The following is a 23,899-nucleotide window of genomic DNA, read 5'->3' as shown; positions in this document are numbered from 1 at the left end:
CCAGTGACGATGTTCACGCACCGCACCAGCTTACTCATTTGAAGCCGAGTCGACCTAGGGGAGGCTCAGAACCGGTTCAGATAATCGTCACCGGTGTTGGCCGTGAACGGTAATCGAACTCGGGTGGCAGCGCCGCTGAACGCGACACCACGGACATCGCACGCCGCTCCACGTCGTGCAGCAGACGACGCTGCGCCTCGCCGTGCAATTAGCATACAGCTGCAGATTACAGACGGGATTAACCAAAGCACAGTGTAAACCACTTAGTGATATTAATACCACGAAAAGCTCCAACAGTCAATCTTCATTTTAAAAGCGAATTACAACACTATGGGTCTTTTATTTGTTTTGCACCCCCCCCCCCCCAACTCCAACCATGACTGGTAAAATAAAATTAAGCGCTGTTGTTACTTAAAACCAAATTTCCAACAACAATTCTCGAAACGACTCACTGGCTACGAACTGCGCTCATGGAAATGCGTTGTTCCGAACGATGTTGGGCTTTCTGAGCGTGCTACAAAAACTAAAATATTTATCGTGCACCGTAACATACATTCACGCGCCCGTGGTTGAAACAAAATATAATTCATGCACGTCTCTGGTTGACATTCACGCAGATTGACATCGTCATGTGTGGAGATGTCTTTTGCATCGGCCCCTGGAGGGGAACGTAGGTACATGACGATAGATGCGTGAATGTTGTGGTCTACAGTCTGTGTACATGCGAGTGTGTGTGTGAGTGTGTGTGAGTGAGTGAGTGTGAGTGAGTGTGAGTTAGTGGGGAGCGGTAGTGTAGCGGTTAGCGCGCTGCGCTATGAACCCGGCGACACGGGTTCAATTCCTGCTCACGGCCAACACCAGTGACGATTATCTGAACCGGTCCCGGGCTTCCCCTAGGTCGACTCAGCCTCAAATTAGTATCTGGTGCGGTGTATAAACATCGCCACCAGGGAGACAAAGGCGGTCGGGCGTGGTGCTGGCCACCCCATCCCCTCGTGTACCATTCCGGCCTTCATAGGTGCTCGCTAACAGCACTTACCCCTACAGTCTGCTAAGGCTATACGGAGGTAAAAAAATTGAATACGACGTTTCGATCGCAACACAAGCAACCGTCATCAGGTGTGAATGCAAACTCGGAGAGAGACACACATACAGTGTTTGTCTATCTCTGTATGTATGTGTGTCTGTCACCGAGCTTGCATTCACACCTGATGATGGTTGCTTGTTTTGCAATCGAAACGTCGTATTCTATTATTTATTTTATTTCTACGTGGCTTTACCGAAAGATCCAAAGAGTAATTCCTGCAGTCACGAAAGCTTCAAATTAAATTTTATACGGATGATCTTTGTCTTTGTGTGTATGTCACATGGCACGTGTTTAACAATTATCGGGCGCGCTGGAATGAGTTCATTTGTATTTAGATACAGAGTAAATTGGTCAACGCGGAGAGAGAGAGAGACGCAGCGTGTTGGATCTGGAGGAGTGGAGTTTGGGAAACCCAGATTCTAACAGCACTTGCGCTAAGAGCACTTGCCCCGAAAAAAAATATGTTTCGAGTTATCCGGGGGGGCCTTTGTCTTTGTGCGTTTTTACACTGCTCGACTTTGGAGTTTCGTCCTGGGCGGAGTTTACCATTAAGATTTTAAAAATTGATAAACTGTATGCACCCGCGATTCCTAATGTGAGGGACAAAGCGATCCCTCAATAGAAGAAGTCAAACTCCGCCTACGAATTTCGTTTAATTTTAATGAAACGCACCACACACACACATTCAATAAAAAAACACGCAGGTTCTGTCATGCAGAAAGGCGTTTTTTTCTTTCTTACAGAATCGTGTCAACCAATCCAAGTTATAATTCATCAGAACCCAATAAATCAATGCAACGGCTCAAAAAAATGAAGTCAGTTGTTTGCCTATTTATCACAATCGCGTTGAGCCGTGACTGAGGCTGCCTGCAGGTCGGGAATGTGTCTGTCTTGTAAGCACGCGCGATCTAATTGAGTCTAATTAATCTTCTTGGTTATTTCGGTAAAGTCACGTAGAAGGGAAATAATAAAATAATAAAAATAAAACATAATAAAATAATTCTCACGACGTTTCGGCCACAACGCAAGCAGCCGTCCTCAGGTGAAGAACAGGTCTGTCAGAAAGACAGCGTCTGAATGTCTTTCCGACAGACCTGTTCTTCACCTGAGGACGGCTGCTTGCGTTGTGGCCGAAACGTCGTGAGAATTATTTTATTATGTTTTATTTTTATTATTTTATTATTTCCCTTCTACGTGACTTTACCGAAAGAACCAAGAAGATTAATCCCTGCAGTCACGAAAGCTTTAAATCGAAATTTGAGTCTAATTAAGTAAACATTTATTTTACACACTAACCAAGTCGTATCCTTGGAACCTGGAGGAACAAAACACGAGTGTTAGATAAACGCGTTTTTTTTTCTTTCTTTAAGGAAGCAGTTTATGAAACGCGGTCGGATTGCCATACAGTCTTGTTAAGGTACTTTGTTTATCTTCCTTTGAAATAATTCCCATATAAACATCATCATCATCATCATACTCTTTGGTTCTTTCGGTAAAGTCACGTAGATAGAAAAATAAAACAAATAAATACCTACGTCACTTTACCGAAAGAACCAAAAAATATGGATTCCTGCAGTCACGAAAGCTTCAAATCAAGATCATCATCATCATAGTTCAGCCCCCCATATCGTGCAAATAATCCCATATGACAAACAAACACCGCACACTCCGTCCTAAACCGACTAAATCTTGTTACGCCTTCTCGTAGAAAATAGGATGGGAGAAAAGAAAGGCTTGCTGTCTGTCTGTCTGTCGTATCAATCCGATGGGACTTTTTTTCGTTACATTTTTTCTTGTTTTTCACGGTCGCGTGAAATGAGACACGGGCAGACCTCCCTTTGACCTTGGCAGCGCGCAGCGCTCACAAAGGGCGTCGCTTCAAACGCGCCCGAGGCTTCGAGCTTTCAGGAGACTGCTAATGCACGGTGCATCTGGCTACCTGCCGCCTGGATCATATGGCCAATTACTTGCGCCTGCACAGATCAGTACAATTGTATCCAAAACTTGCTCTTAATTTTCTTCTTTTAAACTGTATAGAATTGTGGTGGTGGCGTTTTTTATTTCTGCGTAATGATATAATGGCGCTTTGGGTGGCAGATTTGTACCAGAAAGGCGCCACGTGTTCTTCAAGCGCAGCATCACTCGACATAACGCGCGTTGTTTGTCCTGTAATGCAGGCTACGTTGTAAAAAAGAATGTACTACGTAACCAAAAAAAACACGTGCAGGGTGCATATACGGCATGAGTATGTTTTTTGTAGATATGCCCAATTCAGTTGTCAATCCAGCTGCTGGATTGTGGGCCTGCCCACGCTGTGCGGATTGTGGGGTTGTTGGACCATAATTCACCGCCCTGGGCAAAGCGGATTGGCTAGACGATCGAAGTCGGAGCGCAGATTTTAATGGAACAATGGAGTTTGTTTACATTACCCTCTGTTGCCCACGATGTAGCACCCGCAGCAAAGTCCCAGGTGTGTCGCGGAATTTTCGAAAAGAACCTCAAGCCCACCCCCGCCGTTCCACCCTATTCTCTCCAATGGTCACGAACTCGCAGTACGGCAGAGACAGCCGTCAGCCACCACCCCCGGCCCTCTCAGCTCCCTCGGTCACGTAGGTGCAATTGGATAATGTGCCACGAAGATCGAGGACCTCCAAGGTGCGACAGCCGTGGAATGAAAGAGGTTGAGAAGCACTGCCAGATAGTATAACTACCATCTGTCTGATGAATGGTGGTCCTTTATCGATGCACTATCCAGGCTAAATTCTGCCGGGCCTCCGAGATCTGGCACATTTCAGGTGACTTTTCTCACATGGTTACTTATTGTATGGGATATGTTGAGATGCTTATTTTTCCTAAAACAATTAAAACGCCGTGTATATTATTTTCTCGCTTAAACTGTGATCACTGCAGAAACATGAGGTTAACGTGCCCTGTACGATTATACTTTATCAAGCACATTACACTGGGCAGAATTGATGCAACATACCACGCCATGTAATAACGTAGCAGCTTAGTCATAATTTCGTTTTCTTTTCTTGCGATAACGTAATTTTGCAGCAAAAGGTCGCTGCAAATTAAATCGGAAGTCAATCCGATATTTAATTTGTGTACCCCGAGTGAGTCGTGCTTGAACGCATCGCAGAAAGGAGTTAAAATGCTGGCAACGGTAATTGGCAAACAAAAGCCAAGGTGCGTGTTGTGTTGTGATTCGTGTTTATTGGTCGATGCACGCAGTCAATGCGGTGCTCAAATTAAAACGCCTCCACTTGTGTCCAACGTGACAGCTTGCAATTCCCGTCTGCCCATGAACGGAGCCCGCCCGCCTCTTAAATTACTTAATATTGGATTTAGACATGAACAGTGAAATTGTATGATCGGTTGTGTTGCAAGGACTGGAAATTGAAAACCACCGATATACAGGATTTTACTCCATTATAGCACATGTTTAATCAATTCTGTAACGAACGGAATGGCAGCACAAATGTATTGCCTTAAAATGTGCGTATGCATGTGATGGTTTATGCATTGTCAATGTCAGCACCATCATTTTTTTAAGTCACCAAAACAGCAATACTCTCAGAGCACTATTTCCATTAAGCACAGTATGGGTAAAAAACCCCACAGCTTTTAAAGCAAAAAAAATATAGAATGTACCCGAGATAACGTCTACCAAGACAATCATGCAAACTCCGGTCATCCTCGCAGGGGCTTTTGGCTCACCATCGAACAAAGACGGTCACCACATAGCACGCTTTCAGATGCGCTTCAGCGGCCGTCTGGAACGCTCTTCCCATATTAGGAAGCCACTGGAGCTATGCACTTTTAAATCGAGATTTAAAACTAATTTATTTGTAACTGCTTTTTGCGTTTCGATTGTTGTCTTTCCCCCGCACATCTGATTAGCACGATTGGCTACGTACGGTGCGAAATAAGTTAAACATCTTACATCCCAAAGAGATGGAGTTGTGAAATCAGCACAGAACTATATGGATTGGATTGATGCATCACAACATCGTGCGATGGATTGGGGAGGCCTTCATCCAGCAGTGGATAGACTATGGCCGATGATGACGGACACGTTTTGTCACATAGGCCATGGCATGTCCATCAGTTCAGTCATAATACCGTGACACAGAATTACATTTCAGGATGTATTTAATAACTGTTCATATATGGAAATATTTCTGTAAAAGGTCCATTGCTAAGATTCTTGAAACATTTGTCAAGAATGTTTTCTTTTATTTCAATCCACATGTCAAGGCAACTTTCAGCAGCCACTGTACAGGTACAATGCTCGTGAATGCAAAGCGACCAATTTAAATGGGCTTTTCTGAGCACATTCTCAATTAAAGCAGCGAGAGAAGGCAATTCAAGTCTGTTGTATGTTGACCATTGAGTTTGTACCCATTTACGTGCATAATAACGAGATGTTATTGGTTGCAGGGTTATATTGTGGGCAGAATAAGGCATCCACAGTTGTACTATACTTGTGTCCCAGAGTATATGCTCCCCGCTTTCACCAGTCTGCACCGGCCAGCGTGGTGAAGTATGCCCCCACGATCTGCGTGGCATGGGAATGACCTCGCATCCAGAAGTGGACTCACAAAGGGCTGTACATGTGTAGTGACAGAGCGCCGAATGCTGTCAAGCAGCAGCAACTGCGGTGGACACAGCGCACACGCCGTTGAGCATATGCAGGGGTGTGCCGGCAGGGCGGAGGAACTTGGGCAAGGGTCACGGTAGACCTCATAGGGAGGACCCTGGAACCCTCTGGTGAGTTCGAGAAGGGAGGTGCGGCTAGGGCAGAGCCAAGCCGTGCCGAGTGGAATATAAGCAGCGGAGAGCGAGAGTTCCGGGCTGACGGTTCTGGGGGGGGTGGACTCGTCTCGTCGTCGCTGTCGTCGCCGCCGCATTCGCCCGATCATTGCACGGCCAAACAGTAGTTGGCCGTCTCGGTCGATGCAGTCGGTGCAACGCGGACAGGGTCGTGTCTGGGCCGGGCTGTACGGCAGCGTAGTCATGAGAGAGGGGGCCGGAGTTGGTGGTGTGAACGAGATAGAGAAATAAAGAGAGAGACGGTACCTCCTGCAACTACCTCGTCTCCGACTGAGTGTGTGCGCTGCACACCACACGCACACACACGCCGCTAGGAAGAGGACACTACACATCTGTCAGGACAAAACATGAGGATAACTTTTTTGCACAGTCATCAACGAAGAAGCTGATAATTTCAAATCATTAAGATATATTTTAAAACTGTGATCTATGTTGGGTATTGTATTACAGAAGGGCTACCATCTATTGTGGTGGCTCTATTAAGCCATCTGATGATCCAACAATACAACTAGTAGATCTTTTACAGCGTTTGAGTAATATTCTAAATCAACAATATTTTAAAAACAGGAAAATCTCCATGAAAACAATTGACATAACCACCATTAATTACCAATGAAATATCACTCAAAATTGTCTTTTGGTAGCAAGCCTCTAGATTATGCCAGGTCGAAAGTACATGGGCAGGTGGTAGTGATTGTATTGCAGATACGAGATGAGTCGGGTCTCCACAGCTTTCTTGTAACCCAGCTTCTTGAACTGCTCATCGAGGGACTGTGGGCCACCTTCAAGCAGGGACAAGTCTCCCTGCACCAGCTGCGTGGCGAGCTCGAGCATCGAGGGCCCCGACTCCGCCTGCACACTCAGCAAAGAGCACCAAGTCAGCTTGCGGTGCCGACTGGCGATGCAAGGCCTTCGTTGAACTAAAGTCATGCGAATGTGCCACGAAAATTTGTCATTATTTTTAAAGGTAAACCCAGCGGTTTATTCATGAATGTACCAAACTCTCTTCTACGAGCGAAACACTCAGGGGTTGTTCTGAAGCATCGAATACAAAGGATGTAATAAATGTTAATCATTTATGATTTTCAAAATGTCATTTGTGCGCGTATAATCAATACCTTCATGCAAATTTAAGAAGACAACATGGATTCAAATAGTTTAACACGTAGGCTTTCACGACCAATATTATTGTGGATTTAAATAACTTGCATTGTCACTTAAAAACATAACCCTGTTCTGCTCTTGTTAAAACTTTAAACCATTTATTTTATTTAGTATTGATCTAGACAATGGGTGTTGGGTTAAAGTAGAAATACTGGCATGATCTATTGTGTCCTCACCATACTCGTACAATACAACAATCAATACAAAACTTGGCAGTAGTGGTTCAGAAAAGTGCTACTATTATAGAAAATCTTCAAGTTTTTTTTTAATAAATGGTACACATATAAAACCTTGGCCCCTATACCCTGACCATCTTTACACTATACTTAAGACAACTCATTGGCCAAATATGTAGCCACTCGTAACGTCAGCACCACGAACATAGATGGACTCGTCCATCTGACCAACTACCAAATCGCTGTCCGTGGTGCTGACGTTAAGAAAAACCGCCACTTTTTAAAACAAATTCTTGCTGTGGATTTAACACCTGATGATGATTGCTTGTGTTGCACTCGAAACGTCGTGAGAATTTTCTTTATTTCCCTTATACGTGACTTTACCGAAAGAAGCAAGAATATGAATCCCTGCAGTCACCAAAGCTTTAAATCAAACTATAATGCATTCAATCTAGTAATACGACTAAAAAAACGATACATTATCCTTATACAGCAACTGTAGGTTAGAACTAAACACAGATTTGTGAACTTTTATTGACATCATCGCATGCATTTTTGCAGGTAAGAAGAGACAGCATGACATTAAAAATAATTGCATGTTTAAATTAATGTATGTAGACTCCTCTTGTCAATTTACTACTAGATGGGGGGGGGGGGGGGGGCTTCTCCACACCGTATGGATTTTGGGAGTTATTAACCACATTTCACTACCCTGTGTGGTGTGCGTTGGTTAAGGCAGGGAGAGTAGACACGGAAGCATTGTACAATACAACAATATACAGACAGTATAGTGTTGCACTGCCCTCTGCTATCCTCAATTTAGCCCCACAGCAGCCTAAAATACCTGTCTTGTGCATTTGTTCACCCCCATCCAAACACTATTCAGGCTCAACCCTGCTAAGTTTAGAATTTCATATTTATGTAGGTTTAGACCATTTGGCTGCTATACATTTCCACGCGATAAGCTGCTTCGTTGAGCTGTCATTTGTGACCAGGTCGCTTATGATAAACAGCTATATAGCTCAGTGGGCCTTCCGTGGTAATTAAAAAAAAAGTTATAAATGGTTTATAGTTTATGTTGAACTTCTTCCCCACATACGTAGCCAACGATGCTAATCGAACAGGCACATTCTGCGTTATCTAATCATAAGCAGATGGACATAATTAACACATATGAACTGTAGATCCATACGTATGAACCACAACATTTTCACCAAAAGGCTTAAACAATACGCAATCAGTTGTTTTTACACAGCAATCGGAGACTTTGCAGTAGTTCAAGAACGCAGAAGCTGCGAAGGTAATTTTTTTTAATTCGTGAGCTGCGTAAAATCTAAAGCAAACAACCTGTGCGGTGGACACCAGCTGCCGAAGTTCCCTCTGAAGGTCTTGAAAGCGGTCATGGAAAATGGCCATGCACCAGGGCTGTCTAAAATAGCTGTGTATAGTAAAAAAAAACATAGTTAGAAAAAAACAATGTACAACTTCGACTATACTTGTTGAACATCGTGCTCTAAATTCTTGAATTATTGAGTAGCGTGGCATCAGGTAGCTGGAATTTGAACAGTGATATATCCATTGTAACAGCACGCACATCTGTGCCCCATTCTGGTAAGCGATTTGTACGTATGTTGAACTTCTTTTGCACCGTATGTAGCCAACCGTGCTAATCTGAAGTGCTGGAGAAGGACAAAATAATTCAAACAAAAAACAGTTCTAAAGAAAGGAGTTTTTAAAAAAGATTTAAAAGTGCAAAGCTGCAGTGGCTTCCTAATATCGGAACGAAAAGCATTCCAGACGGCCGCTGAAGCGCATCTGAGAGCGCGTGATGCAGTTACCATCTTTGTTCGATATACCCTACATCACAATCATCATATGCCACCCAGGCCAGAAATGAACGAAAACGCTGTTGGCCCACAGCTTTGATAGCAAAACAGCAACAACAGTCATTGCCGTGGGAAGGGTGGGGCGGGCGCCCCAGGTGGCCCTCTAATGGGTAGCTGGACATTTGGAAACGAAGGAAGTGGTGGCAGCTGGTGGTTCAAATGTTTAGTCGTTGTCGAACGGTGCCTAGCGCCACAGCAGCAAGGCGGAGGAGGGGGGGGGGCCTCTGGCAAGAGTGTCCCCATGGATGCTCCGTGTGGGTGCCAATTAATGTTTAAGAGGAGTACCTGTACAAGTCTGGGATGAGACCCTCGTCGAAGCGTGACAGCAGCTTGTTGAGTAGTTGCTCGTGTTGGCCATACAAATGTACGTAGTTGCTGCTTGGCAGGGGCTTGGCTGACAGGCACGTCAGCGTCTCTACCGTGCCATGACGACCGACGTGAAGCCGGAAGTAATCTCCGTCTTCGGGACGGCCCGTTACCAACTCTCGGCCCTGCTGACCAAAGGTACCGCATTCACGCCCAGCGGTTCTGTAGCCATGTAGCATTTACAGTGTCGCTCTTAAAACATGCGGAATACTTTTTTCACGTCGCTCTTTAATACGTGAGAAAAAAACATTTATTTTTACATTTTCACTCGAAAGATAAGTATTTTTAAAACGATATGAAGGCTTTGACTAAAGTGGTTGATGCATTCATCAGCAAATAAAAAGAACTGTCCGAACAATACTTGCATAGTCTGGTCGAGCCATTTGAGCCTCCAGTGGAATTACGACACCTGGTTTTACAATATGCAGGTATTGGTAGCCTCCGGGCAAAATCCCACCTGTGTAAACACAATAAGTAAAAACATTGATGTTTCAGTACCTCTTAATATTATCTATATATACAAACGTAGAAAAACAAAGTTACTTGAATTTTCTTGAACGTATTTATGATTTATCATCGACGTATTGCTTTGGGTAACTTGCCCTGGATATTGGGTGCCGTGAACGTAGGCACCAGGCGGTTAAGCGAGTCGGAGAGATCGTCGCTGGAAGGAGGCTCCAGTGTCGGGTCCAACAGGGGCAGCACGCCAGCTGCCAGATGGAAGCCCACCTCCTTCGAGTTGTATCCGGCATGCGCAGCGTGGTCGGCGTAGTAGCGGCGGGCGTACTTGGTGAGGGTGCCAGCGGCACGCACCGCGCCGTCGCTTGTGCAGAAGGAAGCGTCGATCACCAGTCGACCGTCGAACACCAGGCAGGAGTCATTGGCTGCCCGGAAGGCCTCATAGTCCACTCCTTTCCGGTAGAATGCAAAGAATGCCTAAAATTGACAATATACGGTAATCTGAATGCACAAATCATTTCAATACTTTCACACTGCATTTGCTGAACAATTGCATATTAAAGTGCATTATTAAGACTTACTTGGTAGTTGACATGCTTAATTAAAAAATATTTGTTGGATTCTTTCCGCTTTAAAGTGCGCTGCATACCACCAGCATATGGTTTAATTGGGGTGAATGATTAAAATAGGCGATAAAACACAACTCACGCTGCATTCCAGACTGAAAGGTTTGGTGTCAGTCGTGAAGGAGGCAGAAGTGATGAGGTCACTCTGCTGTGCATTCTCATTCCAGTGGGCAAGCAAGCAGGAGGAGTGGACCTTCACCCCGGCTTGAAGCAGGGCACCGCGGATTGCCGATTCCACCGCAAAGTTGTTGAAGCAGCAGACGGTGTAGCCGTGAGGAGGCTCAGCCAAATGAATGCGTGAACCAGCTACACAAAGCTTCAGTAGGGTCTGCACTGTTGTGTACGCATCTAGGCTGCTCCCATAAACAATGGCATTGCCTGAACGAGAATAATAATAATAATGACAGTAATGATAATGCACAGATACCCATTCCAGTAACACAATGTTTAGTTTTTTTTTTGTCTTTTCATGAATTTTATCCCATTTGTGATATCAGTGTCAGGCCATGAGATGGAAAAAATACTTTCCGATCTCTCGCACATCCAAATGTATCATGTCAGAGAGTGGCGACGGAAGTGGATATCACAAAAATACTGGGTCCTCAAGGTAGAGTACTTTCCCATCCACCATGCCCTAAAGAGTGATGTTGATCGCGTGACAGTAAAAACTATATTTGTAGTTCTTAGAGGTATAAATTAGGGAAATTAAGTTTAGAACCGAATTTATCGAAGTGGTTTATTTCTACAGTGATTACTGATCAGGCTAAGCCCATCAACACACTTCTATAATTCCAAACCTAGTTCAATCGCAGGGGGTTGCCTAGATTCCAACCAGCTAAGTGCAGTGTCAGCTCAGCGCTCCGACCACTTTGCCACCTTGCATCTTCCACAAAATGTAGTTTTCAATTTAAGGTTTCTACAAGAACCATCTGAATATGCACGTTAAACTTCCTTCGCAACGTACGTAGCCAACCGTGCTAATCGGAGGTGCGGGGGAAGGACAGTCGGAGGGGCCGTGCACGCAGGTGATATGGAGTGACTCGTGCAGCCAGCTATGGCTGCAAAGTTTGGTAGTACATGTTATGTATATCGTTTATTGTAACATTTCAATCACAGTTCATATAATCACTGTTACATTGTTTTTATAGATTTATTTTGGTGATTTCGAAAACGTTTTGGTTTAGCCATATTTGTTTGTTGTAGTACAGAGTTAGACTGATAACTTTAATATAAATTGTCTTATGGTTGTTATTGTTTGACTTGCACCCCACTGGGAGTTTTGCACACAACATTGATATACGGTGCTATTTCTGGAAGACTTTGCTGTTTTTTCCTGTATTTTTCTGTTTGCGCGTAATCACTTTAAGATGTTTCTTGTTCATGTTTTTGTTTGTTGCGGTTGCACCCGATTCAAGAGCCGAATGGCCCACAGGGCTATACCAAATAAATGAAACTGAAATGAAACTGAAAAGGTGCTGGGCATGTGTTCCTCACCTTGCCCACCAAGGAAGTTGCGTCTCAGCCATTCGAGGGCATGTTGGCAGTCGTCTTGGTCATTGAGAGTGAAGAGATTTGCGGGAACAGGTCCGCTATAGCGGCGATCAGGGCTGTTCGGCACCTCTGCATTAGTCAGGAGTTTGCTCAAGTCAGCTTCCGTTGGACACGGTACCTGGCAGCGTGACATTGTTAGGAATGAAACAATAGTCGTCATTAAAAATGTAATGTTAATTCAATTCTGCTCTGTCACAGCACGGACATAACTCCGCAACCTTGCATAAAAAAGAAAGTGTTTATTAGTAGACAACTTAAACAAAAAAAAACAAGTGAGCAACTAAACAAAACTTTCCAACAACGCAACCCTTGTAAATGACGGACAGTCCCCAACTTACAGACGGGCTCCGTTCCTGAGACCCATTCATCAGTCGGAACACAATAATGTACTGAATATATATGCACATACGGTCAGTGTTATGAAAGTGTTACGGTTCTACAAAAAAGGGAATCATTGTTAAACTCATAAATAAGAAGAAATATTGTACATATGTACATGTGTCAAACCAAACAGTTCCGCGGTTCGGTTCGCCAGTGCGAGTTTACTTTCGCAAGTCAGATGATTAAAAATAATTATCTTACGGAAACTTGTCTGTAAGTGCAGATGTTCATACGTCGGGCGTTTGTAAGTTTGGGGCTGACCGTAATATGATATTATTAAAATGTAATATTGCACATTACAATAGTGTATGCTATCACACTTTGAGCTCTATGCTTCCATAAGCTGTCCTCTTACCTCATATTGCTGGCCAGTGCACAGAATAAGGTGGTCATAGGACACATGGCCACCTCCTGTTACGACATGCTTTGCTGAGCGGTTGATGGCCGTCACTTTGCCAACCACCACAGATACACGTGAGTGGAGGGACAGCAGGGCAAGGTCGTTTGTGCTGTAACAGTGACTGCAGCAGAGTGCATGAGCATGGAGGAGCAGAAAGCACAGGAATTTTGGGGGGGGGGGGACAGGGACTGTTTTAAATATCAGTGTGTAAGAATAAATGTTTTGTTACAAATATTCCAATTGCTTTGTTATGGAAAATTCAGTAGTACATTGGAATTATGCACTACTTGCATACGTGCTATGAACGTTGGTTATTTGGAACAGATGAGTATATTTATAGAGGCCACTGTGCTCTCTTAAATACCTGCTGGCTAGAAATCCTTCTCGTATGGGACAAGGGGGCAGCTCCCCCGGGAGACCATGTGTAGATATCAAAGTCAGGTTGTTGAAACGCAAGTGTGGGCTGTGAAACCAAAAGCCACAATTGATGTTAGCGAGGATTTCATACATTAATTCATGTTTACAAATATTCTCGACGTACTATTCAGCACAGATGAAGTTGATACGGCATTAGTTATAGACTGCAGGCCTTAGGAGCCACTTCTAATCCACGTTTTGATAGGGAAAATAAAGAGGCATGGTTAATCTACCCTGAACAATTCTCAGGTGCGCCGAGTAAATCGACTGATTTGTATCGACACTTCTGTGCCCTTCAGCAGAGAATCGCTGAGATGTGGTGTCATTTGCTTCTAGAGGTTGGCTTACCAAAAAGCCAAGGTTTCCAGGAAGGAGATTCCGGTATCAGACGCTCCAACCACCACAATGCGAGCGTTCACTGTGACCTTGGGCTCCAGCGTTAGCTTTCTGTTAAAGTGGTTCAGAGCGTACTTGTCCTGCCAGGGTAGAAAGCATCGTTAATAATTGATTTACGTCTGGAAAAAAAAATACAACAAAAAACATGACAAAACATCTCTGAAGAAAACTGAAAGATTTTTCAATAAAATGTGAAATAATCACCATGGTTACATCTGCAAGCACGTGTCAAGGAGCTTGCAGTGAAACACAAGTGGGTAAAACGCATTCTCAGTTTATCAGAGCGTGAATCATACATCAACGTTCAAAATCAAATGTAGTGTAGTACGTATGTATGTTTAACTTCTTTCACATCGTACATAGCCAACCGTGCTAATCAGAGGTGCTGGGGAAAGACAACAAACTAAACACAAAAAGCACAGTTCCTATGATCACTGTTACATTGCTTTTATAGCTTTATTATGGTGATTTTGAAAACGTTTTAGTTTAGCCATATTTGTTTGTTGTAGTACAGAGTTAGACTGATAACTTTAATCTAAATTGTCTTATGGTTGTTATTGTTTGACTTGCATCTCACTGGGATTTTTTCACACAGCATTGATATGCGGTGCTTTTTCTGGAAGACTTTGCTGTTTTTTCCTGGATTTTTCTGTTTGCGCGTAATCACTTTAAGATGTTTCTTGTTCATGTTTTTGTTTTTTTTGCGGTTGCACCCGATTCAAGAGCCGAATGGCTCACAGGGCTATACCTAACAAATGAAACTGAAACAGCTATGAAGAAATGAGTTTTCAATCTCGATTTAAAAGTGCATAGCTCCAGTGGCTTCTTATTATCGGAAGGATGAGCGTACCAGACAGCCCTAGAAGTGCATCTTAATGCATGTGATGCAGTGAGCGGCTTTGTTCGATGGCCAATCTGACTGTCATACATCTGCAATGACCATGAGCACACCCAGTGCAGTACATGTGTATGATGTAATTGTTATAATTATTGCATATACCACCTTTTCGCACGCAATTATTGATTCTTTATCTTGCATACATTCGTTTAGTTCTAAATCACAGTAAAGTGTTTCTTCATGTTTCAAGCAGTGTGCACTTTATGCTTGCATGGTCTGTTATTTTCTATAGATGTTCACATATCTGACCTTTTCATGTATCCCCCGATACTTAAGTCTCCAGCGAGGCAGATATGCACAGTTGTACTGTAACTCTGAACGATTTTAGATTGTAATTTTGTACAACAAAAAAGTCAACGGTGACTCACCTGCTCCATCAATACCCTTTGAGAGGGGGAATTTTCTCCCAACTCATGCAATGGATACGAGATCTGACTTCGGGGACGGACAGGAACCAGGCAGTGCAGCACCGAGCTCAGTGTGTGATGCTTTTCTGTCCACTGGCAAAGGAAGAGGTTGAATAAGTACCACATCGCTTCATGAATGCCATTTTGAAAACTGACATTCAGAGTCAACTGTAAGCTTTGGGCACCCAAAGTATGTGAATGCAGTAAGTGGTGACACACAAGACCGGACAGAACACAGCCGATAAGTTATATTTTTCTTTCATGCAGCTGGTAAAGCACACATCCGCCTCCTGCTGGTGAGGACATAGAAAATTGCTTCCTTTTAGCATTCGTGCAACATTGGTTGTAAAATGAACAGTGGATCCTTCTTATCGAAATCACTTACGCTTTTCTTTGAGTACCCGGGGTAGACTGGGTAGTAAAGAGATGTGCAGTGGGATAGCCTCAGCACTTCCTTGAGGAAGTGTTTTGTGTAAAGGTAAGCGGCTGGGTTCAAGACGAAGTGGCAGAGGTGAGCATGCTGATCTCTTCTGTGATGGCTATAGTAGATGAAGTCTTCAATGTTGTAATGTGATCTGATGTATTCTATATCCTGTGAGATCCACAACCAATTAAACAATATAATGTTCTTCATTTTTGACAGCTCTCATTGTAATTTAGCTAGAATGAAAAGCTGTGAATATAATTAAGTGAATCTACAACATTAAAGTTTATTGTAATGTTCAAAAATTATAACCATACATTGAAAATGTAAAGATAACGTATAACTGGACTTAAAACAAGTTATTACAAGCCAATTGTGTGTAAATATAACCTATAAGTATAGTTAAATGTACAATGCCCATTGATGAGAACATGTTAATTCTTACAATTAATAAATACACACCTCTTCTGCACGGACAACAGCCACACCAACAATTTTCTCCAACATCTCAGCCACATACACGCGGATTTGGGTTCCATTCTGAATGACACAAAAATGTATTACATTCACAATGCAGTGCATTATGCCCAGCAAACCACGGCAGATTCGCTTACTATATCGCCACAATTAAAGCAACACTTATCAGCATCACCCACGTGGCAAGCTCAGACATGTAGAAGCGTTATCCCAAAGGTGTGTTTTTTTCCCCCTGACAAAGGACAGTTGCATTGAGGTGAAGCAAGCAAGTCACGATATCGCTTTGATGCAAAATGATATTTTAAAAAAACAGGATTAGGAAGGGAGCTGGATCTGTACGTCAAGCCTACCGGGTCCCGTCGCGCCTGGTTGAACTGGTTAAAGTCTGCCAGTAATAATTTGTGCTGATCCAGTGTCTCCACCAGGCTCTTCACTGCATCACTGTCATTGCTCCGGGCAGCACGCACAACCATTGACCTGCAGGTTGCAGCACATGCGATGGACAGCCACTATGCATGATCTATTTTTCAAGTGCGCATATCTTACAATCTAACATATTAATGTACAGCTCGTTGTCCATAGACTGCTGGATGAAGGCCTTCTCATGCCATGCCACTCATGGGGGTTGTTTGACCATAGATTTCACTTCGAAGAGTTTCATATTTTACAGAAGCCCAATACTGTACTCAGGGATCCGTGACATATGTGTCTGTTGAACTTCTTTCGCACCGTACGTAGACAACCGTGCTAATCAGAGGTGCGGATCAGAGGTGTGACAGTGAACTGCAAGCCTATAGGTACAGATGGGAGCACGAGACACCTCGGTTAAGCATCGCCGTGTCGCGCTTAATTTACTGGCTCTTCATGTCAATGTGATTTTCACAACGTGTGGTGTGTTTGATATCAACGGTGGAAACACGATGATGGCACCGAGTCCAGAGATGAATGAAGAGGACCCACTTGTGCAGGGCTGATCGATGGACAACGTAGAGCTCCTGTGAAAAGCCACTGACGGAGCGAGGAGTGACTCGCATCAAGCTGTGCAGCAAAGGAAACTCTGGCAGCGGGTGGGGTACGGTCATGATGCAGTAGTTCTTGTCCTAAAGGACACGCACAAGATACAATGGCCTTAACCGGTGGGCTCTCATGAAATTGTCTTTTCCGAGACCAAGGTTCTCTGCAAACCTCCCGGCTACCATCAAAGGTTTGTACACGAAGCCATACAAATATACAAACACAGACATAATTTCAACCGTGATGATGGGTACAAACTTAGTAATCATTGGAAAGATGTTATCAACCACGCAAAAAAGACTTAATTACAATTTTTTGGACCATCTTACCTGACAGGCACTATTTTACTTTACTTTACCGAGTGATAACATCCCCATTTATTTTTTAACAGTACTCTCTTCATTGTTGAGCCAGCATTGGTATAAACATGGGCATTTTCGTTCTTTTGTCAATCATGTGTATCAGACCTCCCCTCCCCCTCTCTGTCCATTGTGTTGGCGTGTGCAGTAGTTTGTCGCTTGCGCACAATCGCTTCCACGCCGTCGCCCACCCTTTTGGCCCCGCCCCCCCTCCCTCCCGATACGTTCCATTCATTGGCTACCATATTCTGATGAGCTCCCCCCTCCCTCTCCTCCCCCCTCAACTCGCTTTTAAGGGATTACATCTTGAATCATTGCCTCACTTGATGCAGCTAATCTGGCTGTGACGGTCCCACCTGATGACGGAGACTTGTGTTGCCTCCGAAACGTCGTGATTTTTTGTTTTTATTTTATTTTCATTAATTTTGATGTTTTACCTACGTGACTTTACCGAAAAAACCTAAGAATATGATTCCTTGCAGTCACGAAAGCTTCAAATCTAGAACTTAACCGGCTTGTTCGTGTGGTCTTATTTGTGATAAGGTGCGTTAATGCCCTCTGCCGGCTGTACTCATGTACTGTACTTGTTGAACTGTCACATACCGGAAAGATATTAAACACATACGGCAGAAAATCTTGGGACCTGAAATGATCGAAACAAAAATGTAATCAGTCGAGTGCAAAGTAAGCTTTGTGGACATCATTTAAATATGATATACTCACGTTAAATGTATGATTGACCAGTACGGATGATGCGTACAAAATAATGCGTGAACAAATCTGCGTGTAACTTACCTCATTTCATACTTCTCATCAATGCAAAAGAGTTGGATGCAAAATGCATTACTAGCACCCATGTAGACTGGCCTGAAAGCCGGAGCCTCAGAAACAATCACATCTGCTTTGGACGGTGGCTGCAGGATCATAGTCTTGCTGCCAATGTCCACCAAAGACTCCACTTGCTGAGACCGAGTGCCCTACGAAATGTTGTACAGCATACATAAAACAATTTAATGATCATACAATTGTGTAATATTTTACGTATTATGCATGAGTCTAAATGTGTACAGAATGATGGTGTGAGGCACCCCTTTAGTCTATTTTATTTGCCTAATTTGTATTGAAATCACTTAGCCTGTCGACCTTTCTCTGGCCTTTTTCTGTAATATTAATTAAAATTGGACAACTGCAAACGGCCAGGGGGTACCTGACAACACCCATAATCATTCCAGTTTAACCTCTGAAATAACAGCCTACAGAAAAATGTGTGTCTCTTTCACTCACGGCATTGTCAGCGCTGCTATCAGCCTCCCCTTCACTCGCCAAAGACCCGCCTGACTCAACCGCCTGCGAGTCTGCTTGATTCTCCTTGTCGCTAACCTGTGCACAATGCATCTCACTTATGAACCAATAAAGGTACAATGGCAGTTACACCATCAATATATATGCGTTTAAAAAACTCATGGCAACATTTTTTTCTCCCACAGCTCGTAGAAGTGCTCATGGTTTTAATTGTCAAATTTGTTACCTCCGGTGGCTGGGATATCTGAGGCTGCTGAGACGGCAGGGAAAAGTGTGAAGTTACAGAGTCAGGCCTGAGATCTGTCTCGTTTCTTTCGGGCTGTTCAGCATCTGTACAGTTCAAGTTAGCACGGACATAGAACAGGCATCTACATCACGGTCAAACATGAATTACTCAAAACAAACTAAGTTTGACTGATATTGAAGATAAATACGTGATGCAGATATTCACAACTGTAATCTAAAATAATAATCAGTACATTGTTGCTTTGTACCTGATTCATACTGCTTGCTTGTTTCTGAATTTGGCTCTGTTATATCATCTGGGTGAGCTTTGCAGAGTCCATGGAATGGGATCAGCTCAAAGCAATCATTTAGAAGTGCGATGTTCACTTCACTGTGTACACTCATGAAGCCGACTCCAACGCCATCCACCTGGCAAACGCAGGAAAAATGTCACAAGCAAATTTTTGAAATTATTACACTTTAAATGACAATTTGTGTTTTACAATAATTAACTTTAACCAATAGATATTCTTGCTTTCCATATTACAGTAATGCTATACCTTGCTCATATTTAACAGAGGTCATAAACATAGTGAGCATATTCCACCATCCAAAAAATATTACTTCCAAAGTTCTGATCACTTCTTCTGAGACAAAAAGTACCATATTATATAGGTCATATTATTTAAATGTGCCCAAACAAATTTGCAGACTTGAATATAATTTCATCCCATTATCAAACCGCTTTTGGATGCAGGTGTCCCCGCATTGTGTTAGACGTCAGATGTGTTTAACCATACTTCACCACGCTGGTCAGTGCAGGTTGAAGTGGGGGTTGGGGAGGGGGTGGGAGGGGGGAAGGACCGATTCAACCTATGACTTGTCACTTCTGTTATGTGGCTGAGAAATCAAACTCGGGTCTCCAGGTTCATAGTGCATTGTGTTAACCAATGCACCACCACTTCCCCCCTACCAACAAAAATCAGAAATTTAATGGCAGAGTGAACCACGCAATGGCCACATGGTGAAGTAAAATGATGCGTATATAGAGGTACCTCAGCTACGGCTGTGTGACTGTTTTGATCTTGTGCCTCAATGAGTTCAACCAAGAAGAACTCCCCATATGTGTTACGCAGTTGCAGGCTCTGCTTGCTGAATATGGGAAGGAGGTCATCGTGGTCTTCCTCCCTGCACATATCGTCCAAAGAAAACAGTTAATCTGTGATTGCATATAAAGTTTCTTCAAAGAAAGGAGAAGGATTATGCGATTGTGTGAAATTGTATTTATACTACTAATCAGAGGTGCAGGGAAGGACAACAAAAGAAACACAAAAAAGCAGTTCTCAAGAAATATTATCAATCTAGATACTGATGGTATATTTTGTTAATCTGGCAATATTATTTGTACATTGTTTGCATATGTCGGTTCATCCAAATAGATGAGAACGTGGTCTTAAAAAGTAAAACCAATCTATCTGAAGCCCCACTTTTTATCTAATGCTCTTACATTGAAATGGACGTATTCAAGTTAATAACCACGATAGTAAAAAAAGGTTTCAGAGTGTTTTTAACACGAAGGCTTTCATAACTGATGTTATGAGTTTTGGATCAGATCACATGAGTACAATGCCATGTCAAACACCCTCCTTCCCCGCAGTGTATTTGTATATATATACATTTTTCTACCATATCTTGTACTTGCATAATTGACGTATGATGCAATTACTTATTATTTCTCCTATCCTAATTAATGGGTGCTACCTGCCTTGCCTGCCGAATGTGGAGGATGGGGAAGTGATTGTGGCGGTGGCACACATAAAGCGACCCTGCAGGGTCCGACACATGTCCATGCATCTTCATTCTGGTGAATATGTTCTCCAGTACAGCACCTAAAGGAAAACACAAATATTCTGAGCTAAGAACGCACACTTAAATAGCAAATATAGGAGCTGCATGTACAAACTGATTACCCACCTGGTGATGCATTCTTCTTCAGAAGTAAAAACACAAAGTGGAGATCTGGCACAGCATTGAACACCGTTCTGCGTGAAACATGAAAGTGATAAATCAACAATATAACTTCATAAATATTAACCAAATATTGATCTTGTCCATAAATGTTTGATTGTGAGTTGGTACCTGATTATTTGTTTTGCACAGTCAGCTTCCACATCAGCCTTGGCCACAAAATAATGCATGAAGAGTGTATTCAAAGGCTGTAAACACACGAATTATTTTTTTATTAATTAGCAACATCAATAGCAAAAATATCCAGTGCATACAAATTCCAAAACTATTAATCCAGGAGTGGATTGGTCAATGCAAAATATGTATATTTTCAAATAAATGTGCATTTAACCACTGGTAAATTCAACATATTTACAGCGACCAATTATGGGGTCACTCCAATCATATGCAAACAATGCATGGTTGGAACATCAGAATCAGAATCTTTATGTCTACTGGAGGAATCCGATGAGCTGCAAAGCTCTTCTTCACAGATGTCCAGTAGCAGCGGGCCAGAAAGCTCCAAAAAACAAAACAACAAAAAACACAATAGGAGTGCAAAGTATAGGAAAGGTGAGCGAATCACTAATATACGTACAGTGCACTTGCCGCTGTCATAGTGTGTGCACATCCACGACGGCCACTCTGCTTGATCCACACACGCCGTGTTGGGGTAATCCAGAAAGGCAGCGTGTGCAATGATTTCATTCGTATCATTGCACAAGGTCACTGCAAGGTTTGCCTTCTCGCTGTTAATATATACAGTATATGTGAAAAAAAAAATATTAAGTCAGACCTAATTATTTTTACATTTGCAAAAACAACACGTAGAAAGAGGACATTGAAGCAATACAAGTTAGACATTATATTGTAGGTAACCCTTGAAAAAAGATGTCCATTGTGTTGTAAAGATTAACTTGATCTCAACTTTAAAGATATGTCCCTTATTGCGTATGCTTAACCAACTGAAATTGTTACCTATGTAAATATGATACAATGTAATGATTAGTTCAAATAGATAGTCAAGGAAATATTTGCAAGATTTAGTTATGTTGGCTGTTGGAATGTGGCATAACAATTGTAAGCACATCTAAAATTACAAGGGCTTGCCCATAACTCAGTCTGGTGGCAGCTGGATCAAAAATGCTACTTACATAGGGAATACATCCTATTTATAACCAGGCAAGTGCATCTTAAAAGTCTGTTTAATAATAGAGACCTGGGCTACAAAGAAATACATGTAATAACAGGTAAAAACAACAGTATCTAGGGCAGGGGTCGGCAACCAAAATAACAAGAAGAGCCATTTCTTTCCAATTCGGTACAAAATTCAGTATTTCAAGAGCCGCAATGCATCTGAGTACATACTGTACATACGTACATATTGTCAAGAAGCGGCCCGTAAAGAGCCGCATGCGGCTCCGGAGCCGTAGGTTGCCGACCCCTGATCTAGGGTAATAAATATAAGCAAATCGGAGAAAGAACAAAAACTCTTTACAAACATTCGTTTGAAATATGAGCATTGTTATCCCTAGCAATTCCAGAAACCACAAAACCAACAGAACATTCATATGCCAGTTATTTAACTCGGCAAACATCTTGCGCATCTGGCTATCGCCTGATGAGGCTGGTTGTAATTACCGGCGAAACATCGTACTCGAATGGTAAATGTTCTGGGTTCACTCTCCAACACACAACCGGTGTGCTGAAATAGCAACAAATTGGCATGTTTTGTTTACGTGACAAACCTTACTAAGTGGCTGTGTTAGGTGTTGGCCGGTTTAACGACACATCTATATTTACGCGATCTAATCCGTAAAAAAACCACTCTATTTGGGATCTCGCGCGTAGTTTTTGCCGGCATCAAAACAAGCCGTGTGGTTTGCTGTGGCCTCTGCCCATTTCGCCGGAGGGAGGGAGGAGGCGTTGTGTTGAGCTGGTGGCGGCTTCAAGCGACGCACATGAGGCTGACGGGGACGACACGGCCAAAGAGGTGCTCGGTGGCTGGTGAGACGAGCGACTCCAGGTGGTGCACATCCGAGGATTCCGTGCGGCGGGCACACACCCCCTCCATTGCGCCACCCGCAATCATGCCAGCCTCCATCCCAGACTCCCCCCCCCTCCTCCTCCTTCACACACAAAGACAAAGATCCCCCGTATAACCATTAACATATTATTGGGGCAAGTGTTGTTGGTGAGCACCTATGAAGGCCGGCAGGGCACACGAGGGGGTGGGTGGCCAATGACGAAGTTTACACACCCCACCAGATATTAATTTAAGGCTGAGTCGACACACACACGCTGTCACAATCAATAGTACATTATATGTTGCCACATTTTATCACCGCTATTCAATGCGTCGTTTTTTAAAAAACGCGGCGTTACACATTTAAGAAGGGGATTTCATTCCAACTCACGTGGCAATGGACGCCGTAGACTGTTTACGTTTCCACGGCAACGCAACCCTCCACCCCCCTCCCTCCCTCCCGAGGTCACGTGCTCACCTAACTACGGAACGCGTTTTGCAGTCGAACTTTTTTCTTTTTTAAAACGCCAAACGCGCCCCTGCCTACGTGTCCATGGCAACGGAGTTATCAAAGACGAACAAAGAAGGCATCCTCCGTGGAGCCTGTAACAGACTGTCGGGGGCAGGTTGCTGTTAGCGAGTTGCACCGATTAAGGGCGGCAACGGCACACGAGGGGGTTGGGTGGCTAACACCACGCCCGGCCGCCTTTGTCTCCCCCAGTAGCGATGTTCACTGCACACCGCACCAAGTACTCGTTTGAGGCCGAGCCGATCTAGGGGAAGGCCCGGGACCGGTTCGGATAATCGTCAACGGTGTGTTAGTGGCCGTGAGCGGGAATCGAACCTGGGTCGCCGGGTTCGTAGCGCTAACCGCTGCCCCACCGCTCCCCACTTGTCACACCTCACGCCCCGCCCACATCAGACGCGGCGCCATCGATTGGATCGGCCTGGTATCACGTGACGACGGCGACGTTTTGTGATTGGTCCAAAGTCTATAAGCGCCACGTGACACCGC

The 23,899-nt window shown here is 43.5% G+C and overlaps 1 protein-coding gene across 3 annotated transcripts; it reads right to left on the bottom strand.

Annotated features, from left to right (window-relative positions):
• Nucleotides 1–5,219: 5,219 nt before the first annotated feature.
• Nucleotides 5,220–23,371, bottom strand: CFAP61 (cilia and flagella associated protein 61). Of its 3 annotated transcripts, XM_078858626.1 has the most exons (27): nt 23,276–23,371; nt 22,820–22,987; nt 21,457–21,607; nt 20,991–21,067; nt 20,826–20,893; nt 20,613–20,740; nt 19,907–20,035; nt 19,121–19,280; nt 18,853–18,956; nt 18,609–18,704; nt 18,120–18,301; nt 17,928–17,967; nt 16,912–17,051; nt 16,302–16,428; nt 15,937–16,014; nt 15,436–15,642; nt 15,012–15,143; nt 13,698–13,825; nt 13,297–13,395; nt 12,888–13,053; nt 12,095–12,269; nt 10,683–10,978; nt 10,118–10,451; nt 9,881–9,972; nt 9,435–9,640; nt 8,611–8,701; nt 5,220–6,775 (listed from the first exon to the last, which is right to left on the bottom strand). In XM_078858626.1, the coding sequence occupies exons 2-27, from the start codon at nt 22,960–22,962 to the stop codon at nt 6,575–6,577; spliced, it is 3,750 nt and encodes a 1,249-aa protein (XP_078714752.1). In that variant the 5' UTR covers nt 22,963–22,987; nt 23,276–23,371; the 3' UTR covers nt 5,220–6,574. The 3 variants fall into 3 exon arrangements, with proteins under 3 accessions (XP_078714752.1, XP_078714753.1, XP_078714754.1); XM_078858627.1 differs by lacking the exon at nt 15,937–16,014; XM_078858628.1 differs by lacking the exons at nt 20,991–21,067; nt 21,457–21,607; nt 22,820–22,987; nt 23,276–23,371 and having other exon boundaries at nt 19,907–20,039; nt 20,622–20,740; nt 20,826–20,896.
• Between the last annotated feature and the right edge of the window lie 528 nt (nt 23,372–23,899).

This window comes from Lampetra fluviatilis, chromosome 7 (genome assembly GCF_964198595.1).
Source record: "Lampetra fluviatilis chromosome 7, kcLamFluv1.1, whole genome shotgun sequence".
NCBI classification, from domain to species: Eukaryota; Metazoa; Chordata; class Hyperoartia; order Petromyzontiformes; family Petromyzontidae; genus Lampetra; species Lampetra fluviatilis.
Note: the sequence above shows the minus strand (reverse complement) of the source record. Positions and strands in the feature narration are given on the sequence as shown.

Bases quoted from the DNA above. Each gene is read 5' to 3' on its own strand.
- CFAP61 (XM_078858626.1), bottom strand. From the start codon at position 22,962: ATGGAGGCTGGCATGATTGCGGGTGGCGCAATGGAGGGGGTGTGTGCC. The intron at 21,068-21,456 runs GTACGTATATTA...GTGTGTTTACAG, and splicing joins ATGACAGCGGCAAGTGCACT to CCTTTGAATACACTCTTCAT. The intron at 13,826-15,011 runs GTGAGTCACCGT...CTACCCTGGCAG, and splicing joins AAAGGGTATTGATGGAGCAG to GACAAGTACGCTCTGAACCA.